General features: G+C 45.7%; 1 protein-coding gene across 1 annotated transcript; it reads left to right on the forward strand.

Moving 5' to 3' along the window:
• Nucleotides 1-11,437: 11,437 nt before the first annotated feature.
• LOC130387153 (deleted in malignant brain tumors 1 protein-like) lies at nt 11,438-16,190 on the forward strand. Its single transcript, XM_056596150.1, has 9 exons — nt 11,438-11,467; nt 12,112-12,178; nt 12,426-12,746; nt 13,167-13,487; nt 13,705-14,025; nt 15,275-15,379; nt 15,476-15,507; nt 15,691-15,836; nt 15,942-16,190. Exons 1-8 carry the CDS (start codon nt 11,438-11,440, stop codon nt 15,799-15,801), a joined length of 1,308 nt encoding a protein of 435 aa, XP_056452125.1. The 3' UTR covers nt 15,802-15,836; nt 15,942-16,190.
• Nucleotides 16,191-16,777: the final 587 nt, after the last annotated feature.

The raw sequence follows: 16,777 nt of genomic DNA on the forward strand, positions 1-16,777 counted from the left end.
TCACAAACACCCCAGGTGGTAATGCAGGTTTGCCTTTCAGGAGGAGGATATGGTTTGGTGTGAGAGGTTCAAGATCATTGGGATCCTCGGACAGCTGGGTGATGGGCCGGTCATTTACTATGGCCTCAACTTCACAGAGAACCGTGTGGAGGCCGTCGTCGTCCAATTGCTGCTGGTGCAATACAGATTTGAGAACACGCCTTATTGTACGAATCATGCGCTCCCAAATTCCGCCAAAATGAGATGCCCCTGGAGGATTGAATTTCCAGTCCACTCCTGCTGGAATGAGAGGTCTTTGAATCTGTTCATGATTAAGTGCAGCGTGAGCCTCCTTCAGTTCTGTATTTGCTCCAATGAAATTGGTACCATTGTCGGATAGCATATGAGAAACTTGGCCTCTTCTACTTATGAAGCGCCGCGAAGCATTAATGCACGCATCAGTATCCAGCGAGTTTGCAACCTCCAGGTGCACAGCTCTACTTGCCAAACAGGTAAAAATCACCCCGTAGAGTTTACAGAGGCTTCTTCCTCTCTTCACCTCGATAGGGCATAGGAAGTCTACACCAACACTTGTGAAAGGAGGTAGGTCAGGCAAAGTCCTTTCTAAAGGCAGGTCTGCCATTTTTTGTTCACCTACTCTTGCAGCGTGGAGTCTGCACGTCCAACAATCATTTATGACCTTTCTTATTGCTGAAGGAGCCTTTGTGATCCAGTATTTCCTCCTGAGTTTGGATAGTGTGTGGTTTCTACCACTATGACCCAGTTGCTGGTGGATATGCCTGAGAATAAGAGTCGAAATATGCTGGTCTTTAGTGAGGATGAGTGGATGCTTGACTTCTTCTGGCAGAGCTGCCCTACTGAGCCTTCCTCCAACTCGAAGCAGGTCGTTCTCCAGACAAGGATCCAGTTTGTAAATAGGACTTTCTTTGCGGACTGCCAACTTTCCTGATGAGGGTGCATCAATTTCCGCCTTAAACCGCTGCTGCTGAGCGAAGCGAACAATCACAATCTCTGCCTCCACAAGATCCTCCGACGTTATGCTCTGGTCCCCAACTGCACCTCTTGCCTTCCTCATCTCCAACTGTACATGAGCGGGTTGGTTGTTTGCATCAGAGGCCTGCAGCTCCTTTCTCCTTTGGCTTAATTTCAAGAGGGTACTTTGCACCTTCCGGAACCAGGCAACTGCAACCTTGAGCTTCCTCCAATCTGAGAAGTATGTAATTAGTTGGTCAGTCGCATTCGTTGATTCCTTGGTGATAACAGCATTCACCGTGAAGTCTTTCTTAACTTCAGGGTCGTCCAGTGGGATGCTGATTTCTATTAGGGCCCGACCGATTTATCGGCCTGCCGATTTAATCGGCCGATTATAGCCTTTTTGAAAATAATCGGCATCGGCCAAAAAGACGCCGATTACAACCGATTATTATTATTATTTTTATAAATGTTATTGCGATTAGTATCCTGCAGATTGTGCTCCTACTCGCCTTGCTAACTAACAACTTTAGCTGGAGTAAAAAAGAGGAGATTGAATTTTACCGTACAACATGAAAGCACGCTCGCTCAGGCAGCTGCGCGCTCACCTCACCAATGTACACAAGACGCGTTGTTTGAGCATGTTGTGCCTGTTTTTCTTTAGGTCCAAGGCCATGTTAATTTGTTATACTGTAGACTCTAACGGTGAGACCATACTGCTCAGCACGCACGTGTTAGTCACTGCTCACGAGCGCAGCACATTGGGAGTTAGTTATTTATTTTACATTTTACATTGCACTCATTTTTGACTGTAAATTAGGGATGGGCGTGAGGAATCGATTACTCGAGTACTACTCGTTACAAATGAACTCGGTTGGTGGACAGGCAAACTCGAGTTTGCATATACACACACAAACAAAGTTTTCTGAAGCAAATGTATACATTTTCTGTCGGCGCCACTAACGCATGACGTGGGCACAAAGAAAATTAAATGCATCCATTTCTATGGCGTGTGCAGGCACGCCAGAATTCAAAAAGTTAAGAGATGGCGGTTAAAGCAAACCGCAGCGAAGAATTGAAATACTTTAAAGAAATAGGAGATCATAAGGTGAAATGTAAAATATGCCAAGCGAAATCGAGCTACCAGAAAGTACTATGCGGCAACATATGCTCCTGAAACACAACAGTGAGTTCGGGAAAGCAGACCCGCAGCAACGGTGAAAGTGAAAGTGTGTCGGCTATATTTTCACCGCCGCAAGACGCAGCTGTAATCCCGGGCGTGTAGAGAAGATCACAACGCTGAGTATTTCCATAGTCCATTTGCTGCCGTTTTATTTGCAGCTTTAAGCATTTATTTGCAATGGTTAGGCTACTTGTTTCGTTTTTTTTTAACTGTTACAGGCCTTGGTTCGACGTGATTTAAATTGTGAGACATATTTATTTTTGTAAGGGAAATGTGTTTTGAACGTTTGCAAAAATAAATAATGAATACTCTGATAACTCTGACTGTTTTGATAGATAATAAGCATTAGGCCTACATGTTTGGTTGGTAATATTGCCGTTCATCATCAGGCCTATTCCTGCTGCAGATGCGTTGCATTCTAAAAATAGATTTGATTTAACGAGTACTCGATTGATCCTCGAGGAATTCCTTCGATCACTCGAGTTTGGAATTTACTACTCGTGCCCATCCCTACTGTAAATGTATTCAAAAACACTCAAAGATTCTGCATTCAATTCACATATTCGTCAAAAGTGTTTAAAGTATATTTAAGGTATCAAAAACTACGTTTTATATGTTGTTGTTATTTTTTATCGGCCGATTACATCGTAATCGTAATTTTTCTCTGAAAATAATCGGCATCGGCACTCAAAAATCAATATCGGTCGGGCCCTAATTTCTATTATATTTTCTGGCCAATACCTTTCTGGCTTCCAAAGAAAGTTGGGCCCTTCAATCCACCTGCTGCGAGCCAGTAGATCTTCGACTTTCATACCTCTGGATGCGTCGTCAGCTGGGTTATCTTTTGTGTTCACATACTTCCACTGTGACACCTTTGTAGCGTCTCTGATAGTTGTCACCCTGTTTGCTACAAAGGTATGAAAGCGCCGGTCCTCATTCCTTATGTACTTCAGTACTGAAGTACTATCAGTCCAGAAGCATGAGTCTTCCAACTGCAACTGCAGCTCCGCTCTCAACAATCTGTCTACACGAGCAGCAAGAACTGCGGCAGTAAGCTCCAAACGTGGAATGGTGATCGGCTTTATTGGTGTTACCCGCGCTTTGCCAAGCAGGAATGCCAAGTGAACCTCGTTCCTGTTATTCTCCAACCTTACGTAACTAACGATGCCGTATCCTCCTTCATTTGCATCGGAGAAGTGATGCAGCTGGGCAAGTGTAGGCTGTCCAAACTCTGTTGGCTTGATGCACCTTCTGATATTAAATTCTGACAACCTGCTAAGCTCTTCCAGCCACTTAGTCCACTGCTGCAGTATGTCACCTGGTACGCTGTCATCCCATCCAGAGTTCCTCCTGCATAGCTCCTGCAACAAGATTTTGCCAGGCAATGTGACTGGTGCAATAAACCCCAAAGGATCGTACACTGAACTAAGCATGGACAGCATGCCACGTCTAGTTTCAGGACCGTTTTTCACCAGCGTCCTGAACTGAAAGGAGTCCCTCTCGATGCACCACTGGAGACCAAGGGCTTTCTCCAAGGGAAGATTGTCTCTATCCAAGTCCAATGCCTTTAAGTCCTTTGCTCTGTGTTCCTCTGGCACTGTCCGCAGCACCGTCCTGCTGTCACTGACCCACTTAGTCAGATGGAATCCTCCCTTTTGACAGAGAGCTGTGAGATCTTTAATTGCCTGAATGGCTTCTTCTTCGGAAGATGTGCTTTTCAAGCAATCATCGACAGAAGTTTTGCCTGACTGTCTTAATCACCTCAGCAGGGAATGACGCCTGATTGTCTTCTGCCGTCTTCCTGAGTGCGTAGCAAGCGCAGCTGGGGGATGAAACTGCCCCAAACAGGTGGACCGTCATCCTGTGCTCTGCAATTTCTTGGCTTAGGTCACCCTCAGGCCACCACAAGAAACGGAGGAAGTTTTTGTCTGTTTCTGCAACATTTACCTGATAAAACATCTGTTGGATATCTCCCATCAAAGCCAAACACCACTCGCAGGGTTTTTTTGCTAGGATGGTAGACGCCATGATGGGGGATATACCAAACCTTTCCTTCTTCACAACGCAACTGGTGCTGAGGTATTTTCTCTGCATAACCTCTGTCAATGACGTCAGTAAGGAAGCTTGCATACTCCTGATGAAACTGCTCATCCTTCTCAAACCTTCTCTTGAGTCCCAAAATCCTTTGCTTGGCCACCAACAAATTATTTGGGAGCATGAGCTGCTCTTTCCTAAAAGGCAATTTCAGGCTGTAATGCCCGTCAACCAGCTTTGCTGAATGGCTGACAATTTCCAAGAACCTAATTTCTTCTCTTGACATTTGTTTGTCCTCCAGATTCTTGTCGTTGAAGTCATGGTTGTACTGAGCAGCCAGCATTTCCTCCAGTTTATGCACAGCAATCCTGTTAACGGTAGCAGAGGGAAATGTTTCCTCCATGGTGCCACAGTTTCCATTTAGTGGACCATTTACTGACCATCCTAGCACAGTTCTAATAGCATATGGGCCATTCCCACAGCTGTTGACAACCTGCCATGGTTCCAATAACCTTGGAGCATTAGTTCCAATCAGTAGATCAACATTTGCCTTGATGCTTGGGATGTGTACCTTTTCTAGGTATGGCCACTGAGACAGATCTTCCTGTGTCACTATGTCATCGGCAGTCACTGGGATCTTCTCCTGTGTGAGAACATCTGGAAGTGCATAGAAATCACTGCTGTCAAGCCCAGCAACCTCCAACCCAGCTAAGCAATAAGCAGTCTTCACTTTTTCTTGCCCCATTGTGTGTAACAGGAACCTGATTTTGTTGCCCGCAGCATTCAGTTTCTTCATTAGATTTTCCGAACAAAGGGTGCCTGAGCTGCCGGGATCCAGAAAGGCGTATGTGGTTATGATGTTATTTCCCTTTGAAGCTTTCACCCTCACAGGAAGGATAGACAAAGCGCACTGGTCCCTACCGGCCCCTGTATGTCCACATGTTGTAACTATAGCAGGGTGTTCATTGGAAGGTTCCTCTTGCTGGTCCATAGCTGGTTGCCTTTTTATATGAAGCAAGGTAGGGTGAGTTTGACCACAGATCTTGCATATCATGCGCCTCTCGCAGTAACGGCTCATGTGACCCTCGCATAAACATGCGAAACAAACTCCTTTTTCACGCAAAAATTGAATTTTGTCTTTGTGTCCTTTTCCAATGAGCTCCTTACATTCGTCCAATGAATGCCCACGAGAACAGCAGAGGCATCCAGCTTTTTCCATTTTTGTTTCTTCTTTAATTCTTTCAGTGACGTTTGTAGAAGCTATTGTAGTGGCAAAAATACTTTCCTTAACTCTGCTCCTAGGCTGTGAGGTAAACCTGGTTAAAGTCTTTGACCCTGCAGCTCCAAACCCGGAGTCCTGTATATTACCAAACAATGGGTCTGACAGAATTCTCACATGGCGTTCAACAAACGACACTAGGTCTTTGATGTGTGCTCTGTCATTTGTTCTTTCCATTGCATCATGAGCTCTTGCTCTCCACTGATCTCTCATTTTAAATGGTAGTTTGGAAATAATGGCCCTCATGTTAACTGGCATATCAAGTTCTTGTAAGTACTGGAGATCCTCCATAGCATTGCAGCAACCACGCACAAACAATGAATAGGCTTGGAGTGCATCCACATCTTCAGGTTTAATTGATGGCCAGGCCAAAGCTTTCTCCATATAAGCAGTTGCAATCGTATAGTGGTTCCCAAAATGTTCTTGTAGAAGACCCTTAGCCCATCCATAGCCACTCTCAGGATCCATATGCTGGCAGCTACGCACCAACTCTCGCGGCTGTCCTCTCGTATATTGTTCCAGATAGTATAGACAATCAGCATTGCTTGCCTTTCCTTCCACTCCTTGCTCGAATGCCTTTATGAATGACCTGTATGTGAGAGGGTGTCCTTCAAAGGTAGGAATATCTCTCGGTGGTAGAGACAAGTAATGCTGTTGTTGCACCAGAGCAGCAGTAATTTCATTTTGTCTGCTCATGATATTAATTATGTCGTCAGGAAGATTTTGATGACTACCATGTTGTCTTGGTCCATCGTTTGACTGAGCAACTGTAGGCTGGCACTGTGCATGCTGTGATGTTGCTATGATGTTTCCTAACAATTGCACAGGTTGTTTTGGCCTTAAGTCCATTGATGTATGATTGTCTGGTGGTAATGATGATTGTGCCCAGTGAATTTGTTGCACAGGCCTGCATGTAGGCTCATACTCCTTCACCATGGGGTTTAGGACAACGACAGAGTCCTCTTTCTTTTTTCCTTTTTCAAAATAGGAATTCATACCATCTGAGCCTTTGGAAGAATAACTTTTTGTTTCCCACACCTGCAGTACTGCCAGCTTTGCATTGGATGCAGCAAGGTCGGATTTCAAGTCAAGCTCCTCTCTTTTCCTCCTCAGCTGTTGTTCTTGCTCATCCATTTTGCTTTTTAGCTGTTGTTGCTGTTCCTCCATTTTGCCTTTTAGCTGTTGTTGCTGTTCCTCCATTTTGCCTTTTAGCTGTTGTTGCTGTTCCTCCATTTTGCCTTTTAGCTGTTGTTGCTGTTCCTCCATTTTGCCTTTTAGCTGTTGTTGCTGTTCCTCCAGAGCATGTTTTTCTTTTAGGGCTGCTTGGCGAGCGAGAAGTGCAGCTCTGTCGGCCTCAGCCATTATCCGTCCAGAGGATGCAATGCTTGATCTCCCACTGCGGTGGCTCCTTTGACTAGAGTGTTTGCTACCCACATTTGAAATACTGTCATCAGGACAGATACCATCCTCCACATGAACATTTTCATGTCAAGTGAAATGACCATGACACAAAAACCACTTTTTAGCATCAGCAATAGAACCATTATTTGACAACATTTTTGCTTTAAACCATGTCACCTTCTCTTCAGATGGCAATAGGGTCAACAAAGAATCATGGCTGAATTTAGCCTCATTACACACCGTTATCAGTTTATCAAGAGCATTTTTTACCTCTGTTTCATCATTATTCAACATTAGACATTGTATTGTTTTTCTTATAACATCTGCTGTATTTAGTTTGTTTTTTCTTTCCTTTTGTAAAATATCTAGTTTACCAACCAACGCTTTTGCTGTAAGTTTGACCACCCGCTTTAGTGGCAGTGTTTCAGCACCACCAGTAACACTGATTGCTTTTTTAGCTGTTGGTATTTTACCAGTCCCGTTGACAATGTCTGATGCTGCGTTTCCCTCGAACAAAAGTCACAAATCAGTTCAATAGTTTGAAACACAAAGTCAAGTCAATGCAAAGTCTACCGTCCTGTCAGTTTGTCACCAATGCATTGGATTTAAAGCCCGGGCTTGTGTACGATGTAGTCCACTCCACAGCCGTAGCCTCCAGCGTTAGCACCGTAGCCCATGGTTAGACCCGATGATGCAGGTGTAGCGCAAGTCCGGACAGCTCCCGCAGGCGATTCTACTCGAAATCCCGCAGCCTCCAGACGCACTCCTGCGCAGCCGAAATCCCGACAGCTTCCCTGTCCTTCTGCAACCCGCAAACTTCCTCCAAAAGGTACGATAGTCGAAGCTGCACTAAGCTACCAATAGCTTTCAAAGTCCTTGTGCCACCAGTTGCCTTACGTGCCGAAGGTTTCCTACAGTTCCAACCGGCAGTTTTGAATAAACGGCGGGTTTTTGACAAGTATACGAGCCACATCCAATGGGTGTGCTCCGTGTGGTTTGACTCCCGGGTGACCTGGTTGACGCGCTGTGTTGATGTTTCCATTAGCCTACTATGCAGCTACGTGAAGCAATGATTGATCCGTGCGATCGTCTCCGGTTTACAACCCGTTTATTTCCTCCAAACGTGACACCAATTGCATGGGAATACGGAATGCATTCATAGATCCTCAGTGACATAACAACAACATTGTATTTCTTGCGGTCAAAAACCGTATGCCCTTCCGGGGTCAAACAACAGAGGTACCCCAAATGACGTCCCTTTTACACCTGTACCCGCAATACTGCAACACCACTCAGTGGTCAACACAGACATTACAACATAACTGAAAAACAGGAAAATGGCTCTTACAGCGTACAATATAGATTGAGCTTTCTAACTCCATAGGTCAGCTTAAAATGAATCACAGATTCAAATAACAAACATAAAAACAACTTCTTAAAAGTCTTAAAACAGCATAAATACAAATGTTACAGTAAGTAATGTGCCTATTTTCTATTGACTATATGTAAATAATTGAATGTATCCTGCTCCCACTCCTGCTGTTCTCATGCACACACACAGACTCCCCTCATGCACACATGCACAGCTTTCCAATAATCCATCCTTTCCAATTCCTACATACTTCCACAGTACACACTATCTCCCCCCCCCTCCTCCCCACATCCTGTCAGCCCCCATACATACCCCCCATGATGCACCCACCCTCTCATACATACCCCCCCCATGATGCACCCACCCTCTCATACATACCCCCCCCCATGATGCACCCACCCTCTCATACATACCCCCCCCCCCATGATGCACCCACCCTCTCATACCCCCCCCCCCCCCATGATGCACCCACCCTCTCATACATACCCCCCCCCCCATGATGCACCCACCCTCTCATACATACCCCCCCCCCCATGATGCACCCACCCTCTCATACATACCCCCCCCCCCCCTATGATGCACCCACCCTCTCATACATACCCCCCCCCCCCCATGATGCACCCACCCTCTCATACATACCCCCCCCATGATGCACCCACCCTCTCATACATACCCCCCCCCCCATGATGCACCCACCCTCTCATACATACACCCCCCATGATGCACCCACCCTCTCATACATACCCCCCCCCCCCATGATGCACCCACCCTCTCATACATACCCCCCCCCCCCCCCATGATGCACCCACCCTCTCATACATACCCCCCCCCCCATGATGCACCCACCCTCTCATACATACCCCCCCCCATGATGCACCCACCCTCTCATACATACCCCCCCCCCCCCCATGATGCACCCACCCTCTCATACATACCCCCCCCCCCCCATGATGCACCCACCCTCTCATACATACCCCCCCCCCCCCATGATGCACCCACCCTCTCATACATACCCCCCCCCATGATGCACCCACCCTCTCATACATACCCCCCCCCCCCATGATGCACCCACCCTCTCATACATACCCCCCCCCCCTATGATGCACCCACCCTCTCATACATACCCCCCCCCCCCATGATGCACCCACCCTCTCATACATACCCCCCCCCCATGATGCACCCACCCTCTCATACATACCCCCCCCCCCATGATGCACCCACCCTCTCATACATACCCCCCCCATGATGCACCCACCCTCTCATACATACCCCCCCCCATGATGCACCCACCCTCTCATACATACCCCCCCCCCCCCATGATGCACCCACCCTCTCATACATACCCCCCCCCCCCATGATGCCCCCACCCTCTCATACATACTCCCCCCCATGATGCACCCACCCTCTCCAATCCTTCCTTCTACATACTTCCCCCCAGGCTCACATTTCTGTAGCTACTCCGTAGTTGAGGTCCATTTGGTCCCTTATCCAATTTTTGTGTCAGTGTCACCTAGGTACTTAAACTTTTCTGTATCATTTAGTCCATGTTTATCTTTTAGTTCCTCATATGAGCATATTGATCCTTGGTTCAGGATATCTGCTATTACTGAAAAGAAGCATGCCAGTCTCTAGGTGAAGGGTTTGTGGTGATGTGGGGCTAGTTTAATTCCAAAGGCCTAGGTGACTCCATCAGGATGCATAGTATCCTGGATCCATGAAATAACTGGCTTTTAAAAATAAAGATCTGCCTACATCTATGGGAATCTAAAATACGGGTGTCTACACCTATGCAGCCTGTATTTTAATGGAGAACATATATTTATTTTCGATACGTTATTCATTCACAAAGAAAATTGATGTCATTATAGGTTGGATTTTTCCTCATCGTTTAGTAAAGGCATTAAGATCAATCTCAATAAGACGATTTTTTATTCCTCTTGTAGTCAGCTGTAGCATGGGTGCCTAAACTTATGCCTACCACTGTAAATCCTCTTCCTCTAGCAGGTCTGCTATAACTTCAGATAGTTATCTAGAAAAGAAGGCAAGCTAGTTCTCACACGGTTTTTCATAATAAAAGCACTATGCTTTGGTCCTATGCTTCTTTCACACAAATGGATGTTTTCTCAATATTGAGGTGGACGTATCCCCTGCTTACCCCTGCAACACCTATGGTGTGATGCTGTTCTCTAATTTCTTCATTCTGACTGATGAGGCAGGGCAATGGTGTCCAACCTGTATCTCTGCTCTATATCTCATTTAATGGTTCGTAGGCTTTCGAGGTAAAACCAAAAATATTTCCAAACCTTTTATCTCTGATAAATATAGCGTACTGCTTTCATTGAAACAAGTTATCTGTTTTGTCGTAGCTGCATCTCCGGTGAAACTGGTCAACGGTCTCTCCAACAACCCCTGTTCAGGCAGGGTGGAGGTCTTCCTCCAGGGCCAGTGGGCCACAGTTTGTGATGATGACTGGGACCTGCTCGACGCCCAGGTGGTGTGTAGACAGTTGGGCTGCGGGAGGGTGCTGTCTGCACCACAAAGGGCCCATTTTGGAACTGGCCAAGGGCAGATAGGGTTGGATAATGTCAACTGCAATGGCCGCGAATCTGAGCTCACACAGTGTGGCCACAGAGGACTGTGGACCCACAACTGTATTCACAAGGAGGACGCTGGAGTTGTCTGTGAAGGTAATACATTTAACATGTGGCTACACATTATCTGCTTTGTCTTCTGTTAAAATAACATGACACTAAATCTATGGGTTATTTTCCTATCCAATGAATAATATCCCATTCTTCCGAAAGTATGTGATGAAAACATGCTTATTATGTTTGTTATTTGAGGTTGTCTTCATTCAATGAATTCTTCAATCAACCCGTAGTCAAATGTTTTCCTTTTGTCGTAGCTGGCCCTCCATTAAGACTGGTCAACGGTCTCTCCAACAACTCCTGTTCAGGCAGGGTGGAGGTCCTCCTCCAGGGCCAGTGGGGCACAGTTTGTCATCATGGCTGGGACCTGAATGATGCCCAGGTGGTTTGTACACAGCTGGGGTGTGGCAGTGCCATATCAGCCACCAACGAGGCATATTTTGGACCGGGAACAGGAACCATCTGGTTGGACAATGTCAACTGTGGAGGAAATGAACCTTCAATAACCGACTGTGAACATCAAGGGTTTGGTTCTCGGAACTGCAAACATGCTCAAGACGCTGGAATCATCTGCGATGGTAAACCTGCATTTAGTATGTGTGTGTGTGTGTGTGTATCTGTGTGTGTGTGTGTGTATGTGTGTATGTGTGTGTGTGTGAGTGTGTCTTTGTCGTTGTCTTTATGTGTGTGCATGTTTGTTTTTGGGAGTGAAAAAAGACCCAGTGTTGTTCAACAAAGACACGCCCCTTTTGGAGGAATAGTTGCGGCACGTTGGAAGCACCTTCAAGATGCTGGCATCATAGGAGTATTTATTAATGACATGCTCACAGAATTATCACTGGAAAAAGTGGTCGCTGGGTTTGCCGATGCATGGGCTGTCAATACTTTAAAATGTTATTTGAGGTTGTGTTCATGCCAGTACTTCTTTAATCAACTCGTTCTCGTTGATATTTTTTCTCTTTTCATAGCTTCAACTCCAGTGAGACTGGTCAACGGTCTCTCCAACAACCCCTGTTCAGGCAGGGTGGAGATCCTCCTCTACGGCCAGTGGGCCACAGTTTGTGATTTTCACTGGGCCCTGGCCGATGCCCAGGTGGTGTGTAGACAGTTGGGCTGCGGGAGGGTGCTGTCTGCACCACGTGGGGCCACTTTTGGACCTGGACAAGGGCCTATAGGGTTGGATGATGTCAACTGCACTGGCCATGAATCTGATCTCACACAGTGTGGCCACAGAGGACTGTGGACCCACGACTGTGTTCACCAGTGGGACGCTGGTGTTGTCTGTGAAGGTAATACATTTAACATGTGGCTACACATTATCTGCTTTGTCTTTTGCTAAAATAACATGACACTAAATCTATGGCTTATTCCCCTATCCAATAAATATATCCCATTCTTCTGAAAGCATGCGATGAAAACTTGCTTATTGTGTTTGTTATTTGAGGTTGTCTTCATTCAATGAATTCTTCAATCAACCCGTAGTCAAATGTTTTCCTTTTGTCACAGTTCTCGTTGATATTTTTTCTCTTTTCATAGCTCCAACTCCAGTGAGACTGGTCAACGGTACCTCCAACAACCCCTGTTCAGGCAGGGTGGAGGTCTTCCTCCAGGGCCAGTGGGGCACAGTTTGTCATCATGGCTGGGACCTGAATGATGCCCAGGTGGTTTGTACACAGCTGGGCTGTGGCAGTGCCATATCAGCCACCAACGAGGCATATTTTGGACAGGGAACAGGACCCATCTGGTTGGACGATGTCAACTGTGGAGGAAATGAAACGTCAATAACCGACTGTGAACATCAAGGGTTTGGTTCTCAGAACTGCAAACACGTTGAAGACGCTGGCATCATCTGTGAAGGTAAACCTGCACTTAGTGTGTGTCATTCTATGTGTGTGTGTGTGTGTGTGTGTTTGTATTTGTGTGTGTGTGTGTGTGTGTGTGTGTATGTGGGTGTGTGTGTGTCTTTGTCATTGTTTTTATGTGTGTGCATGTGTGTTTTTGGGAGTGAAATAAGACCTAGTGCTGATCAACAAAGACACGCCCCTTTTGGAGACAGAGTTGTGGCATGTTGGAGGCGCGTTCAAGACGCTTGCATCATAGGAGTATTTATTAATGACATGCTCACAGACGTATCACTGGAAAATGTGGTCGCTGGGTTTGCCGATGCAAGGGCTGTCAATACATTTCAACTGTTATGCTTGTTATTTGAGGTTGTGTTCATGCCAGTACTTCTGCAATCAACTCGTTCTCGTTGATATTTTTTCTCACTTGTCGTAGCTGTCTCTCCAGTGAGACTGGTCAACGGTACCTCCCACAACTCCTGTTCAGGCAGGGTGGAGATCTTCCTCCAGGGCCATTGGGCCACAGTTTGTGATGATGGCTGGGACCTGCTAAGTGCCCAGGTGGTGTGTAGACAATTGGGCTGCGGGAGGGTGCTGTCTGCACCACATAATGCCACTTTTGGACCTGGCCAAGGGCAGATAGGGTTGGATGATGTCAACTGCAATGGTCATGAATCTAAGCTCACGCAGTGTGTTCACGGAGGACTTTGGACCCACAACTGTGGTCACCATGAGGACGCTGGTGCTGTCTGTGAAGGTAATACATTTAACATGTGGCTGCACATTTTCTGCTTTGTCTTCTGCTAAAATAACATGCACTAAATCTATGGCTTATTTTCCTATCCAATGAATAATATCCCATTCTTACGAAAGTATGTGATGAAAACTTGCTTATTTTGTTTGTTGTTTGAGGTTGTCTTCATTCAATGAATTCTTCAATCAACCCGTAGTCAAATGTTTTCCTTTTGTCGTAGCTGGCCCTCCATTGAGACTGGTCAACGGTCTCTCCAACAACCCCTGTTCAGGCAGGGTGGAGGTCCTCCTCCAGGGCCAGTGGGGCAGAGTTTGTGATGATGACTGGGACCTGAATGATGCCCAGGTGGTTTGTACACAGCTGGGCTGTGGCAGTGCCATATCAGCCACCAACGAGGCATATTTTGGACAGGGAACAGGACCCATCTGGTTGGACGATGTCAACTGTGGAGGAAATGAAACGTCAATAACCGACTGTGAACATCAAGGGTTTGGTTCTCAGGACTGCAAACACGCTCAAGACGTTGGCATCATCTGTGATGGTAAACCTGTGTGTGTGTGTGTGTGTGTGTGTGTGTGTGTGTGTGTGTGTGCGCGTGTGCGTGTGCGTGTGTGTGAGTGTGCTGTTCACCCCATTAGTGAACAGCAAAGACACACCCTATCTGAGGAAACGTTGTGTCAAGGAGTAGTGACATGCTCACAGACGTATCACTGGAAAATGTGGTCGCTGGGTTTGCCGATGCATGGGCTGTCAATACTTTTCAACTGTTATGCTTGTTTTTTGAGGTTGTGTTCATGCCATGACTTCGTAGCTGGCCCTCTAGTGAGACTGGTCGACGTTCTCTCCAACAACCCCTGTTCAGGCAGGGTGGAGATGTTCCCATCTTGCAGAGGATGATACATTGCCAATGTATCATCTCTCGGGAAGCATGTCCCCGAAAACACAGATTTGTCTCCAGGGGGCCCTCTGATATGCGGTCACACTTTGCCTGCTGAACATTTCTGTCTGTTGGACCCATTGTGTCTGTTAAGATAACATTTACTGGATTTCCCACAGTGAGATCGAAATCTAAAAATCTCTTAGAATTATGGTCATGATATCTTACCGTCTTGTTTATTATGTTGCCTGCCAACTTCTTCCTTTTGTTTATCTGCTAATACAACAAATAAGGCTGCCTGCCTTATTTGTTGTCGTAGTGAGAAACAGTTCTAGTTCTCTATGGACATGTTAGTAAATTGAAGGGGGTGATATTATGCCACCAGGTGTGAGTGTGATTAGCCATTCAAAGCCGGCAGAATCTCAAACAGCTTTTAATGGCTATTCACACTCACACGTGGTGGCCTAATATCACCCCTTTAAAAACCTATTCAAATTCACAATTCCACTTCATAATATGAGAATTGTAACTATGTTTTTATATAGTGGCCATCGCCCTTGAGACGTGTGAGAAGTTTTGGGTTAATTTCCACAAAAATTATCAAATGCTTAACGCTATCACGGCATTTGCTGTGACTCTGATTCACTCTGAATCGCTTGGGGACCCTCACCTCATTGCACCCTACTGACTTGTGACTGGTCACCGTCAATTGTTGCCATCTATGCATTGCAATAGTAAGAATTCACATTCACCAGTGACTGCTTCGGTTGTTTGGCAAGTGAAAAAAGAATTGGTCACAGAGGAAAGACATCCTACTGTTCCTTTTTTAAGTTAGAGTGTCCCGGTTGGATGAGGTTGATGGATCACTGACTCATCCCTGTTGAATCCCTTCCCCTGTTTTATCTGTTGACAGGTATTCCTGACAACAAAAACAATGGGAAATTAATTAACCTTGGTCGGTCGGCCTTCGTCATTCCCATCATCATTCTGGTCATTCTTTATTGCTGGAGGAAAAAGAGTAAGTCACATTAGTCACCAGTTTGAACTAAATAAAACCTTACTCTCATGGAGATTTATACATACATGTTATGTGTCTGTGCCATTTTTTCAATAGAGCATCATACAGAAAACCTTGATTCTGAACAGGTAAGTAAATTATACCCTCCAAATATGTTGCTATTCACATTTCTTACCTCCGATAACTACCCTTCGAATTTCCAAATTTCAACGTTAAACCACTATAAATATTGAACATATCAATAAAAGATAAAATGTTGTTTATAAGATAATTAAACAACAAAATGCACATACATCACATTCTCTTCCCAGAGTCCAAACTGTGACCAAGCTGCCGCCATCTCTTTGAATGTGAGTCTGTTAGGACCCCCTCCTCTCCCTTTGGAGCCCACTGACATAGAACTCAACCCCATAAACACCTAGGAGGCTCTATGGGAGATATTGGCTGTAGGTTTAAAGTAAGTATCAGCATTATCTTGCCGACATGAATGAAATAAGTGTGGAAAAGCAGAGTCAACGAAGGCCTACATCCCGAGGGTTACCGACATGTCCCTCATCCACAGCTTCTGCTGCCCCTGAGATGAACCCCGGTTACTGGGCTGACTCCAAGTGGACCCCTTAAACCTGTGAACCCCTCTATTCCTGGCTCACCTCAGCCTGACAGGAAGAGAGGGGGAGGGCTTTATGACAGCCACAATGAACAAAGGAGCGCCCTTCATTCTTCCTCTCACTTTACTTAGAATGACTTGTATGTTAATGTTAACTCGTTAATGTTACAATCAAAGACTGCCTGCGTTATGAATGTATTCCAAAATCACTTATGTTGGTTTTTCATTTGAATGCATGCTTATTGTCTTAGGAGAAGGGATTGCCATTGTTGTCGTGCATGTCACATCTTTATGTTAACCCATATATGTGGTATAGAGGATTGATTCCTGTGATTATACTTGGCTACTTTACTCAAGGTTGTGTTTCTCGCACAGGGCCCGATGCATCGGGTGTTGTGATTGGCCAATGCATGTGAGAGGCATCCAACATTTTTCGAAAATAACATGAAGCCCGAGTCCTTCGCAAACCAACTTATCTTTTGCGCTTGTGTCTTTATCTTTCAAACTTCAGCTTACTCAACTAATATTATTTCCGTCTTTTCCGCCATTTTCACGTTATTACTATATACGTCAACCCAGTCAAACCTTGTACAATGCTAGGTATAGAAAAGAAAGCGCCAAGTGCTAGGTCGTGGAGGCTGGTCTGACGAGGAAGTGACGCAGTTCCCGCCCAGACGCAATTGGCTGAAATGTTTAGTACCATTTTTTGCAATACTTTCTGCGGATTGAAATGAAATTTGAATTTCGCAACACACGGAGCGTGGCGAAGTGCATTGCAATCAGGGGGACGC

This window comes from Gadus chalcogrammus, chromosome 8 (genome assembly GCF_026213295.1).
Source record: "Gadus chalcogrammus isolate NIFS_2021 chromosome 8, NIFS_Gcha_1.0, whole genome shotgun sequence".
Taxonomy (NCBI): domain Eukaryota; kingdom Metazoa; phylum Chordata; class Actinopteri; order Gadiformes; family Gadidae; genus Gadus; species Gadus chalcogrammus.

What these genes read in the sequence shown, in the direction of transcription:
- LOC130387153 (XM_056596150.1), top strand. Translation starts at nt 11,438, where the DNA reads ATGCTCAAGACGCTGGAATCATCTGCGATG. An exon ending in CGCTGGAATCATCTGCGATG is followed by an intron (nt 11,468 to 12,111) that starts GTAAACCTGCAT and finishes GATCTCACACAG; the next exon opens with TGTGGCCACAGAGGACTGTG. An exon ending in TTATTGCTGGAGGAAAAAGA is followed by an intron (nt 15,380 to 15,475) that starts GTAAGTCACATT and finishes TTTTTTCAATAG; the next exon opens with AGCATCATACAGAAAACCTT.